Source organism: Patagioenas fasciata, chromosome 3, assembly GCF_037038585.1.
Source record: "Patagioenas fasciata isolate bPatFas1 chromosome 3, bPatFas1.hap1, whole genome shotgun sequence".
Lineage (NCBI taxonomy): Eukaryota > Metazoa > Chordata > Aves > Columbiformes > Columbidae > Patagioenas > Patagioenas fasciata.
Window position 1 is genome coordinate 22,375,782 of NC_092522.1, and position 12,952 is coordinate 22,388,733.

General features: G+C 47.1%; 1 protein-coding gene across 1 annotated transcript; it reads left to right on the plus strand.

Annotated features, from left to right (window-relative positions):
* The first annotated feature begins 95 nt into the window (after positions 1-95).
* On the plus strand, positions 96-12,685 carry LBH (LBH regulator of WNT signaling pathway). The gene is made up of 3 exons (XM_065834599.2): positions 96-289; positions 1,126-1,228; positions 10,165-12,685. Exons 1-3 carry the CDS (start codon positions 264-266, stop codon positions 10,360-10,362), a joined length of 327 nt encoding a protein of 108 aa, XP_065690671.1. The 5' UTR covers positions 96-263; the 3' UTR covers positions 10,363-12,685.
* Positions 12,686-12,952: the final 267 nt, after the last annotated feature.

A 12,952-nucleotide genomic window follows, 5' to 3' on the forward strand; every position in this document is an offset into this window, starting at 1 on the left:
CGAAGCCATTCATGAAAATGGTGACGTCAAACAGGGGGGCATGGACGCGAGACGGGCCCCGCCCCCCAGGGCCATTTAAGGTGGCGCGGCGGCCGTGCCCGGGCTCAGAAGGGAGGTGGCAGTAGCAGCGAGGTCGAGTTCGGTCGGCGAGCGCATCGTCCCGCAGCGTCCTCCGGTGCCGCTCAGCCCCTCTGCTTGCGGGGCAGCGCCTGGTGCCTCTCCCGCCACTCCCGAGGGCGTGGGGCAGCCTCCGCCGGGGCTTCATGTCTGTGCTGTGTCCCCTGCCCTGGTGAGTGGGCGCTTCTCGCGTTGGGTGGAGAGTGGCGTGGGAAATCGTAGCCGCGGGCGGGGGAGGCTCTGCCCCGGAGGGTAGCTGCCGTGGCCGTGGGGGGCTTGAAGCGGAGCCCTAGCGCGTCTGTCGAGGTTTCAGCCGTCCCCCCGTCCGCGGTGGCGTGTGCCCCGGGGGGAGGCGATACAGCGCGGCGGCGTGAAGCCCTGGGATGTGGTTTCCCGAGAGGGAGGGAAGAGAGGCTGGTTAGTGGCGGTGCGCACGCCGGGCCCGTAGCGGGATGATCCGCAATACAGGAACTGTGAACTGTGGGAATTTGCTTCACTTTCTCTAGCTGGAAATGCCATTAAGCCTGTAAAAACAGCGCTGGAATTGGCGTCGTGCGCTCCGCTGGTGTGCAAGTCCCTGAGGTTGTAAAATAAGTCAGTAGGAGCTAAAGCACACTAGCTTAAAAAAAAAAAAAAAAAAAAAAAAAAGGAAAAAAGAAAACAAAACCCCAGCGCTTGCACTTATTTACTGTGCTTTTTTACTTTCTCCCCTTAGGGGGCAGCGCTGGAGGGAGCGGAGTTAGCAGTGACCCGCTGCCGCTCCAGCCTCCCGGGGTGTTCTTGAGCCGTGCTCTTGGGGAGACAGTCCGGGAGTTGTTCCCGGGGGCAGAGGCTGTGCTGCCCGTTACCAGCTTTTTCCACCCGCTTCCGAGGGAGGCAGGAAGGAAGGGACCAGAAATAGACTGCCTGCAGCCTCCTCTGTCTGCTCTTCTTGCCTGGTGCTGCTTAACTCTTACTCTGTCCTTCTGGAGCCCCTCGGCTGATTTGAATGCTGTCTTTTGTTTCTAGCTCTGATTATCTGAGATCAGCTGAAATGACTGAAGTGATGATGAACACCCCAGCTATGGATGAGATTGGGCTAAGCCCCCGCAAGGATGGCCTGTCGTATCAGGTAAGTGCTTTGTTGGCTGTTTAGGTAGTAATCCCCTATGGAATTGCCTGGGCTGGACTGCAAGCCTGGTCTAATGTTCCTTTCCAGAACCTGACCTAATAGCAGGTCTTACTGTAGTAAGAACTAGTCAACAGGCTGGAATGCTTGTTTGGCAGGAGCCAGTTGACTAAAATATCACTTGATATTGGACCAGATTGGCAAAGGATTTGGTTGTTTCTGAACTGATGAAGCCCCCACTCATTCAGCATTCGCAGGGGCTCAAGTGGGAGGTGGAGAGGTTAGTTAAAGAATTTTCCCCACTCACTGAGCTGAGAGGCCCCTGAGATCTCTTTGTAGTGTAGCATGCAAATGATCTGCGTAGACCAGGAGAGTGATGTTTATATGGCTCTTCCATTTTTTTCCATCTGTTTCTTGGTTTTTCCTTTCAGAGTGTTAACAGTGAGATTCAGTCAGGCCAGGGTCAGCCTAAAGAAGCCTTCAAGTGTCAGTGGAGATACCAGTACCTGAAGGCATGAGCTGCATTCATTCTCAAAGTTGTGCACAATGTAATTTACCTCTAGATTAATGAGGTGAGCAGGTGGTCTTAGAAACTAGCTTAAGCCTTAATCCTTTAGTCTTGATAACCCTTTTGTTTCTTAGCTTATAGTTAATCAAAAGGTGAGTTGAGCATCTTGGCCTACTAGATCTGTGTTTTCCTGTGCTTCCAGAAGACTTGTTGATGAGATCTGACACAGGTGCTGAGTACATGCAGATGACTTGTCTGTGCATCGGCTCGCTCTCAGTGGTAGATCCCAATGCAAGGTTCTTCCTTTGCAGATGTTACACAACCTGCAGAGAGGCAGTTGCTCTAAGTGTGCATTCAAATGAGGTGTGCTGCTGTTTGTTTGCATTTTTACATCTGAAAAATGAGCTACGAGGCAGTAACAGTGCACTGAAGCATGAAATCAACTGAACTTAAGGCCACAGCTGAGGCTTCCAGGGGAAGCTAAAGCCATGGGAGGAAAAGGGGATGCATTGCTTTTTTTGGTCAGAATTCTGGATCTGGATAGTACAAGTTGTTTGGTTTATTGCCTCTGTGTGTAGGAATAACTGTGCTGGGCTTCAGTGCTTGAGTTACTGGAAGGCATGTGGCCTCTCGTTCCCATAGAGGGGAATGTACAGCAATGAGAATGGTTATAAACCTGAAGCAATCAAACTAACCTGCGTGGGATGTTCAGTTGTCTTTATGGGTTGCCGTATGAAGAGGCTTAATCCAGTCAGGTCAGATGCCTCTTTTCCTGTCCAAGTTTTCCAGTGAGAGGCATAATCTAGGTGCCCTGCTTGTTCTAATGATTGCTTCAGCAAGGTTTTTCCCCAAGTGCTAGTGACCTTGATAAGTCTGTTTGAGCCAACTGGGGAACAGGCCTGTTTACTTTTGAGTGGATCATCTGAACCTGAAGGTGTGTGTCATAAATGCTGGCGACTCATATCTATGCAGGGCTTATGCATCCTGGATCTCTCCTCTGTAGTGGTCTAGTCATAGATGACTTGTCTCAAATGCCTATAAGGGCTGGGAACTGTCTCCTGGTACTTCACTTTGTGTAAGCCAGACTGATGTCAGAAAGGGTTGAGATACTGAAATAGAAGATCCTGATGGGGCACTAGTGGTGTGTGGGCTGTGTAGGAGGTATGCCTCTAAATCAGGTTAGTGTAAAGAGGATTGGGGAGCAGGTTCCAGCCTTCTCCTCTGGCTGTTAGGCTGAGAATGTCACAGTGTAAATCAGGGTAAGTTGAAAGCATCCTTAAAAGGTTGAAAAGTCAATTTAGAACAGCAAGGACAAACCTGATGCAAAAAGCACTGTGAGCTCTTTGTTCTGCCTCAAATTTTGGCATTTTGTGCTTCATCTTGCTGATGAAGAGAGTTTGGTACATGGAAAATTGTATGCTAGTCTGAGGGCTATAGTGCAATAACTTAAAACCAGCCAGAGCTAATGGAGCATGACTGCCCCTACACTGAGGCTTGTTGTTCTAAGCTGCAACATCTTCCTCCACTCATGTGTGGAGTTGGGCACTTGTGATGTATCTCTGAGAAGCAAAAAAATTAAAGTGGAGCCAGAACTGGGAGGGGCAAGCTTTTTAGTTTCAGAAGTTTCTCTTGTTCTATTAGTAGAACTTGTATTTATTTTACTGCTGAGATGACTGCAAAATGAAGTTTCAAATGTTCCTCTTTGGGCTGTGTAGAGCAGGGACTGCCTGGGAGTTGGTCCACATGATCCTAACTATGAGCCTGGGGGCTGCTTCTGTCACCCTGTGCAGACATGAAACTGCCTGGACCAGAGGAGATGGCACAGCAGCTTTGCTGGAACTGTGAAGGACATCAGTCAGTACCTGCTGCAGACAGACTTGTCCTACCAACAGTACTCCTTCAAAGTATTTTTGCCTTTACTTGGAAGTAAACTGAGGAAACAAACTCACACAGAACATAAACTTCAGCAATATGATTCCTCTGTCCTGTGGAGTTCACTGAACTTCAGGGCTTCTGTCTGTCTTGCTGTTCATGGAGGGAACTTGACTTTTTACTTCTGCCTCCTCCACCCCCTTTCCTCTGCTTATGCTCTGCAGTGTCTGTCTAGACATCAGCTGAAGGTGTGCACCCCCCTTAGTGAAGCTCCCTGGCCTTTGATGGGCTGGCCATCATTGCTCTTTAAGCAGTGATGTGAAAACTCAGACTGCAAACATTGTATATTGGTGATAACTGGGTCGCTTGTGTAGGCTTATTAATTTGTACAGTTTTACTTGCAAAATGTGCTTTCTCAGCATAGAAATACCTTTTTTCAGTTAACACGCAAAATGCTTGTAAGTTCATGTGCTAATTTCAAAACCTTTCTACGTAAAGCAGTTTTATGACTGTATTTGAGATGTAAAGCTGCTCTCTTGAGTTCCCTGAAGATGGTTCAGCAAACAGATTTAAAGGGCCTGGGCAGAAGTGAATGGTGAAATCAGGGCGTGAGTCTCAGAGCAGGGTGGCATAGACAAAACAGAAGATGCAGCTGAAGAGATGATGTCATGCAGGGTCTTGTGCCTGCAGTGAAGAGCTATTTCTGGATCCTTAATAGATGTCCCATAATTCCCATGGGACTTACTAAACAAAAAACTTGTTGAAATGCAGCTGATGGCTCAAGATGCCCCTGCCACAAACAGATGTGCATGTGGAGGGCTTCATGTGCTTCCTGCCTGGCAATCTCCGGCAAGCCAGGCCTTTTTCGCTGCCAGTCAGAGCTAATGTACTATTTGCTATTTTCCAGCCTCTAGATAGAGCCGTTCTCTGAAAAGCCTCATCAGCACTCCGCCAGCTTGTCCTCTAATGCCACTTCACCACAGCACAAACGATGCTACTGAAACTGTGGCTGAATTAATAATTTTGCGGAGCTCTTGTCAAAACAGTGTCTTGACCTGAAATCCTGTCTTGATTCCTGGAAGTGGAACAGGGTCTGAGCACAACTGAAAACACTTTGCCCAAAGTGTTCATTTTGAGTAATTGCTGTGTCCTGACTTGAGTGCGCTACTTTGCTGCAGACCATCTACCTGGCTGGCTCGCTGGTCCTGCAGGACCTTGGGCTTCCTTTTAGGAGATGGGCATGTGGAGGCTGAGCTTGTCTCATGCCATCAGCTGGGGTTTGGTTGCCATGGAGAGCTTGAGTTCTTTAAGTCATGATCGCATCATGCTGGGATCTGTACAGGTTAATCACAGGCACAGATAGCTGTGAATCACGTCAGACTGACTGAATCTAGGTAAATAGGCTTAATGCTCTATCCAGTGTCTGTGGCATAAGCTTTGGGTTGTCTGTCTTGTTGGGGAAATAATTTTTGGTGAATGCAACACCTTTTCACCAGCACCAGTGAAGTGCTGACTTTTTTGGGGAGCTGTGATGCTCAGGGCTGAGGGGTTTGGGCTGCATCTACCCATCTAAACTGGGGGCCCAAGGTCTTACTGACCCAGGGGCTGATGGCAAAAGGTGGAAATTGAGCTCGCTGTATGGTTGTCTGATTTGCTTGTAAGGTGCTTCATGTCTGTGCAGCCTTGGTTTGTACAGGGAAGTCCTGAATTAGAGCTGGTGCTTGGTACTGCAGAAGATCTTAACACTGGGTTTAAAAAGTTGGTGGTAGTGCTTTTGGAATAACTTGTTCACATAGCACATCCAAGGCATGGTTACCGGACAAGATTAGTAGGCTGAGTCAATATGTATTCCAGGGTCTGGGACCTTAAATGAAGGCAGAAACAGGATATGGAATAAACAGAGCCCAAACTGATCAAGTTTGCAGCTATGCTACACAAAAAAGTGTTCCACTGAAATGCAAACTGAAGACAGCAGCTAATCAGAACATCTCGGTGCATGTTTTTTCCTCCTTACTTGATGCCTTGTGACTCCGATGGAAAATTGTTTTGATGTATGAAGTTTTGCAGCCACTGTCCCCCAAGATAGCGCAATCTGTCCGTGACAGGGGAGTTGTCATCGTTCATAGACCTCAGTCACACACTGCTGTGTGCATAATAGATGGAGCTCAGTTTCAAGCCACTGCTGTATGAGTAAATGTATGTGTTAGCACTGCTGCTTATAGCTGAGAAATTCTTCCAAAGAGGACACTGAGAGGTGACTTAAAGTTTCCTGAAATGCGGTTGCCATGCTGCTCAATGGCAGTAAAGTTTTATTTTAAGAACTTAAGTACCAATTTGGGATTGGAATATTGACTTGCTACTGCTGAGGAGGCACAGAACTTCGCTTTTTGGTACTGAGCGGGGATGAGTGAAGTGTGTGCATCAGGAATGTATCCTGTACCTGAATTGGTATGCCTCTCAGTGCAGACTTTTCAGGCTTGTATGGTATTCTGACAATGGAGCAAAGCTTTCCCCCTCAAACAGTAACTTAATTAGGAAAGACCTCATAACCTTAGTGTCCCTGTAATACAACTGAAATAGTTTTCAGCCCCATGGGAGGGGAGACAGGCATTTTAACTATGGGTGTTGGTGTGGAGGACGCATGTGGAAGTTGTTTTGAATTTACAAGTGTCGCTTGGATTATGGTAGCTCTGAGCTAATCCTCTTAACTATCTGACATCTCTCCTGCCTTTGGTGTTTCTCCATCCCTGTGAATGCTGAGAGGGTATGAGTCTCCCCAGGGCAATGAAAACTTTCCGTTCTTGTTGCCAAGACTTCATTCAAGGGTAGTAGAGCTAGATCATCCAAAGCAGAGGCAAACATGATCTTTCCAAAATAATTTCAAGCTTTCAAGTTTTGGTTTTCACTGCTCTTTCCAGCTGCAAGGCAAGAGTTTGGTCAATTTGTCTGTATTTGGATCAATGCATAAGGAGAGCAGTTCCCAAAACATGATCTGGAGAGGCCTGTGGAAACCAGTCTGGCTGTGAGTGAGAAGCTGTGTTGAGTAGTGTGAGAAGCAACAGTGGTGTCCTCTGTGGGCTCTGAAGGTGTTGTGAGGTTCAGATTGGATATTGGGGAAAAAAATCTTAACGGAAAGGGTTGTCAGGCACTGGAACAGGCTGCCCAGGGAAGTGATTGAGTCACCATCCCTAGAGGTGTTTAAAAGGCATTTAGACAAGGTTCCCAGGGACATGGTTTAGTCCTGGAGTTGGGTTATGGTTGGACTCTGATCCTGAGGGTCTCTTCCACCTGAAAATTTTCAGTATCCCTCTGTGGCCAGGAATTGCTGGGGCTCAGCTGCAGATGGGAGACTCTGCAGAAGCAGTTGCAGCTCCTTGTGCTGTATCATGCAAGTGAGGTGAAGATACCTCTGAATTGCTGCTAAACTTGCTTTTAGCTAGTCTTGACAAACAACTACTTGGTTGTTATTTGTCCCCCATTGGGTGACCAGATCAGCCAGAAATGAGCATCAGCTTCAGCTGTGTGCAAGGTGGCTCCCTCTGATAAATGTGAGGAAGATGTTAACCCACTGCTTCTGTGCTCTGTGGGCAGTGGGGATGTGCAAAGCCTTCCTCCCACATACCTGAGCTGGGTAACATGAGCAGAAAGGGTCACAGGCAGGTTTTGCTAGACAAGCTGACCTGGCTGCTGTGCAAAAGGGTGCAGAGCTTGCAGGTCAGAGCTGAGCTGCTGCTTTCCCCATGGGGACCTTGCTGCAAGTTTTAGAATAGTTTTTGTAGGTTGTTTTCCCCATTCTCTAAATCTGAAGTGGGACCAGGTTTGACATACAGGACCAACAAATCTAGCGTGGCACTACTGCTGTGGGACAGCAGAAAGTTGGTGCTTGCTTATCTTTATAAAAAAAGAGCTTTGTGATGTGGCTTATTTTGGAGTGGGTGTGGAGGCTGGTTGGGGTAAGTTTCCCACCGCACTTCCCCAGATATACAAATGGAGTCTTAATCTGAAACCCTTTTCCCTTTGGTCCCTGTGCTTGGCCTGTTGTGTTGCCCTGCTTGTCACAAGTGAGGAAACCTGCCTTTGTGTATTTTTTCCATTGACTGTCCACACCCCTTGAAAGTGCAGTTGCAACATCTCACTTCATGCTGCCTTGACGATTAAAAAGCATGACTTAGTGGAAAAAATTCTGACCTTCTTGGGTTTGGCCTGTCCTGCAGCTGTTTGAGATAAGATTGTGCTAGATTTTTTTTAATTAGAAAAGCTGCACACCATATTTTGAGGATATTTGTTTGTAAGGAAATGACTACCACTTAATTTCTGGAAAAAAAAATCTGGCAGGCTATTTTCAAAGAAATTGCTCCAATTTGACCTAATGTGCCTAAAATGATAGCAGGCAAAGGTTAGTTAAATTATTATACTTGTATTTTTCTTGTCCAGGAGGCTATTTTCATGACATTATCAGCTTATGTAACCTCCTGAACCACACTTCTTTTTCCATTGCAACCTTCTAAACCATGTAATGTCAAGGGTATTTTTTTCCTATCTTGAGTTTAGATAACAAGTTGATGCTTAAGAGCCACTGAGTGCACTTCCAGTAATGCACCGTGTATCTGAAACTGCATTTGTTTGGCCAAGCAGAAGCCACAAAGCTCCAAGAAACAGTTACTGTCTGACTTGTACCCGGAGTAACTAATAGCAAGTAGCTCACACTGCAGTGCCTGTGTTAATGTGCCTGCATTCGAAGACCTCATTCCTGTGCTCTTGAAAAGCACAGGGATGGTGGATGCTGTAGTGGGAGCTGGGCTCCTGCAACTCTGTCCCCAAGACCAGGTGCCTGTCTGCAAAGCTCCTTCCTGTTGTGTGTTACTGTCAGAGTGAGTTGCTTGCCTGAGGACCCAAGATGACCTTGACTGACTTTGAGTAGCAATCTGGTGACTTTCTCAGGTTGGTAACCTGGTTGCCGCAAAGCTTTGGATGTGAGGGAGAAATGTGGCTGAGCAGTATAAGACTGAATATTGACAAAGGGGCACAGTGGTGTGGTTAATAGTTGCTCAGCTGAAGAACAAGTTGATAGGATGATGATTCACTTTGGGGTTTGGGCCAGGGCTTCCCAAGGTTGTGGGTACCTGCATGATTGGCATGGAGAGTATGATGCGTTGTGGTTAATGTTCAGGCCTCCTGGATGGGGAACCTGCTTTTGTCACTGGAACCACAGAGATCAAATCAGATGAGATCTTGCTCTCTCAAACCATGAGCAATTTGCCTGTCTGGGGCTGGCAGTGCTGTTTTGTGCAAGGATGCTCCGACGGCTCACTTGAGTGCAGCTAGTGGTCAAAGGAAAGCACAGCGCCTGACTCCTCATCTACAACACCCAGAGGAAAGTGCATTTTGTGGTTATCCTCTTTGGGGTGTTTAAATACAACTGTAGTGTGAAATGGGCAGTCTGGTAAGATAGCTTGAAATAAACAGGTGGCAATTGTTTAATCTTCTGATTACCAATGAAGAGATCTGATGTGGCAACTGATTCTTGTCACCCAGCAGTTCTCTGGATAAGCTGAGGTTTGAAGCTGTTCCCCTAGTAGGGCATCCCTATAAGTAACAGCAACCTTGTCTGTTCACAATGTGATTCAGTTGTGCAGACCTCCTGCTAACACTGCACTGGCAGTTTTTACTGTACCTGAGACTTTGCCACAATTCCTAGCAGGATCAGAATGTGCATATCAATGGCACTGCCAGCCCGTTTGGGCCCTGGTGCTGCTGCAGTGCCTGAGCATGTGCACCCACGTGGCAAGCTATGGGTGAGAGGGAAGGGGTGAGGTACTGCTCTGTGCTGCCTGGGGGGCTGGAGATCAGAGAGTCCTTGTATTCCTTGCATCAGGGTATGTAGTTGCTGGCTATGCCACAGGTACCTCTTGCCCTAAGAAATACGGTCTGGTCTCCAACCCTTCCACAAAATGAGTGCACACCTGCAGAGTTTCAATCCTGATGTATGGTGGTCATAGCATGCAGAACATGGCCCAAGCTATCTCTGAAATGCAGTTGAACTTCTCTTTTGGTCTGGTGCTGTGGCTCTGGAGCAGGCCCTTGCTGCAAGGATCTGGGCTGCTCTCGCACTGGGTTGTCACACGTCCCCTCTCCCCTTTAGCAGCAGAGCCTGGAGCACAAACCTGTTCTTGGGTGCAGCTTAACCAGCAGCAGGAAATGAGATCTCAGATTCTCTGATTGAGATAGCTCAGTGTGCAATCTCATGAACATTAATACAAAAGCAGTGGTTGGTGGTAAGGGTGAGGCATTTGTCTAAATATCCAAAAGGGCAGATGCCTGTTTGCTGGGCACTATCCAAGCAAGCATGTGCTTTGGAAGCCTCTTGGGCAGCACATATTTCCAACAGTCAGAGATTAGAGAAGCTTAAGTACATGTTCAAGAGTCTTCCCATCACTCAGTGGTTTACTCTGTATCCAGACTAGTCTGCCCTGAAGACCTGAGTGTCCTGAGAGTTGGGTTTTTGGCTAAGACTGCTTGAACGCATCCCCTCTCACAGACTGTTCCTTGGCTCTTTCAGATCTTTCCTGATCCCTCGGACTTCGACCGTTACTGTAAGCTGAAGGACCGCCTACCCTCCATTGTGGTGGAGCCGACGGAGGGGGATGTGGAGAGTGGCGAGCTGAGATGGCCACCTGAAGAGTTCCTTGTGCAGGAGGAGGAGGAAGAGGAGGAAGAAAACTGTGAAGATGCAAAGAAGGACAACAAGGAACAATAAATGGTATCTGAGGAAAGACAAGGGACTGCACCCTTCTGAAGGAAGAACCACACTTCTTTTGAAAGTCTTTTTACATAAAAAAAGACAAGTTCAATTTTGCACCTGCGAGATCTTAGTTTTTTTGTATTCTCTGTATTGAGAACTGAAGCCCTCGGTGTCACCAGACCTCCTGAGGAAGGAAGGAAGTAAGGCAGAGAAATGTTTGCTGTTCTTGAGATTGCTATCTGTATTTTTTCCGAGGCGGAGGCAGCAGTGAAATTCCAGGCACATGGCAGAGGGTGACCACGCGAGGACTGCTGGAGGGGGGAGCTCGGGGAGGGGGAGGAAGGCTGGAGCTGGCAGTGTTTGGCCAGGAACTGCCTCTGGCTAAAAGTGTGAGAACAGAGGCGTCATCTCTCAGATTTGCCTTTTCTTGCGGCTTCCATTTTGTGTGTCGGGGGTGGAAGGATGTCCATAGGGAAGCATGGCTGGACGCTCTGCTGATGAGGAGCCTATAGTTCTCCCTGGTTTGGCATCTCCTAGGGTAACACAAGCATCTGTAGGAGTAGCTGGGTTTCTTGCTCTCGCTGTTGAGCCTGTTTTCCAGCCACTTTTCCCAAAGCTGTTTTCTCCCCTTCTGTTTGCCTTTAGACTCTTCAATGCTGAACAGCTGTATTTGCAGGATAATGTTAGGCTGCTGCTTGTTATCTCTGCTGCAAGGCCCTAGTTTATCTTGCAGGTGGTTAGTGTTTTACATCATCAGATGTAAAGATGCTTCTGTCTGCAGTAAGAGCTCATGCAGGTTTGAACACTTTGGATTTTTCTCTCCCGTTTGCTGAGGCTGCTGTGATTGGTCTCATCTTATACAGTGCCCAAAGCTAGAGAGTGGGCAATATGCCTCCTTACCTTGGTGCCCTTAAGGCTGTAGGGTTTCATGTCTTCAGGTTGCTGGTGAATGGGCTCATGAGGGCTAGGGTGGAGGATCTCTTCCAGCTTTACACTGCAGGGCCTCCTCAGAGCCCTGGCACTGCAAGACAGGCTGGTAGGGATGTGCATGGTGGGGAGTACTGCCAGACCTGGAAGTAATCCGAAGATGAAACATCAGATCTAGTGTGGATCATCAGCAGGGTGGGGGGGGTGCAGTTTGCAGGAAGGTTCTGAGAGAGAATTAGCCTTGGTGTCCTGAGACAAGATGCATTTCTGTTTCATAGCAAGGGTGGAACATTCATGGGTGTTTCATGAAGCACAGACTGGCTTGCAAAGTTTGTGGTTGCGTCCCCTTCACCATATCCTGCTCCAAGCAGAACCATCTGTCTGTGTTTGGGGAGGAGGCCAGTCTGCTGCCAGACAGGGTAACCCACTGCTTTCCTGGAAAATGATGATCTTCGTAGCTTTGGGGACCAGCTTGGGAACCAGTTTGTCTTGGGATAGGATGTGAAGTTACCGCCTAAACCAAATCTGGGGTCATGGAAGAGAAAAGGAAATGTCAAGGCCTTAACCAAACTTTCATAATCCCAATGCCACCCCCCTTTGCTTATAACTGGTTCCATTTTTAAATTCTATTTGATGTGTGTATTTGTATTTTTAATACCTCATGAGTAGTTAAACGCTGGTGGGGGTTGGGAACTGCTTTTAACATATTGGCAGGATTGTTTTAGTCTTGTCTTGCTTGTGTTTAAACATAATGGCAATAATTTATCAGCTCTGTATAACTGATTCAGACAGGAGTTTGGAGATGAGTTAGCACAAAGGAGAGAATTCAGTGTTCATACACTGTGGCTGGTCTCTGGTCCAGCAATGCAGACCCAGTTATACACACTCCCTGCCTGTCTTGGTGGATCGTTCATCACCAAATGATCATGATGTGGTGATACCATTTTCTCTAGTGATGGATTCAGCTGTTGTATCTGTAACACTTGTTCTAGTCTTGCTGTCGTACTGGAATGAGCTTGTACACCTGCATACCAGCCAGTTGTCTTATTTCTAAGTGTTACTGTCTATTGGCCTCTACCATCTGTACCACCAAGTCAAAGCTGTGTATCAAAGATAGTACCATGTGGGCAGCAATGAGATGGCAATCCTTGGACTTCAGACCTGCTGTCTGCCCTAAAGACTTGCATACTTTTGTCTGCATCCTTTTTTTTGGAAGTATTGTGTATATTTCTATTTGTTGTTGAACATATCTAAAGAACAAAGCACTCCAGTAAAACTCCTCCTGTTGTATGATATACATTATATATTTCTGTAATTCTTTTTTGAGCCTCAGGGAGAAGCTAGCATTTTTTTCAGACTACATTTTTGTCACTGTGACAGTTGTAAATAAAGTTTGAAAATGCTTTCCAAACATACTGGCTTTGTTCTTACTGCCAAAGTGGGTTGGGACGGTCAATCTTACAGATAATGGCCTGTCTTTTATGTTTCAGGTCTGAGGTATGTTGACTTGCAAGGTTAATACAAATATGTGAAGAGACACTGACTATCAGCTGAGGCTGTTCTGTGAATCTGGTGGCACTCATTTCATCCATGTAGCTGACTTCAGAGCATGCCCTGTGGGGTTGTAAGTCTAAACTTAAAGTGAGGGGCAGCATCTTTGCCTTCCATCTTTCTACAG

Bases quoted from the DNA above. Each gene is read 5' to 3' on its own strand.
- LBH (XM_065834599.2), top strand. From the start codon at position 264: ATGTCTGTGCTGTGTCCCCTGCCCTG. The intron at 290-1,125 runs GTGAGTGGGCGC...TTTTGTTTCTAG, and splicing joins GTGCTGTGTCCCCTGCCCTG to CTCTGATTATCTGAGATCAG. The intron at 1,229-10,164 runs GTAAGTGCTTTG...TGGCTCTTTCAG, and splicing joins AGGATGGCCTGTCGTATCAG to ATCTTTCCTGATCCCTCGGA.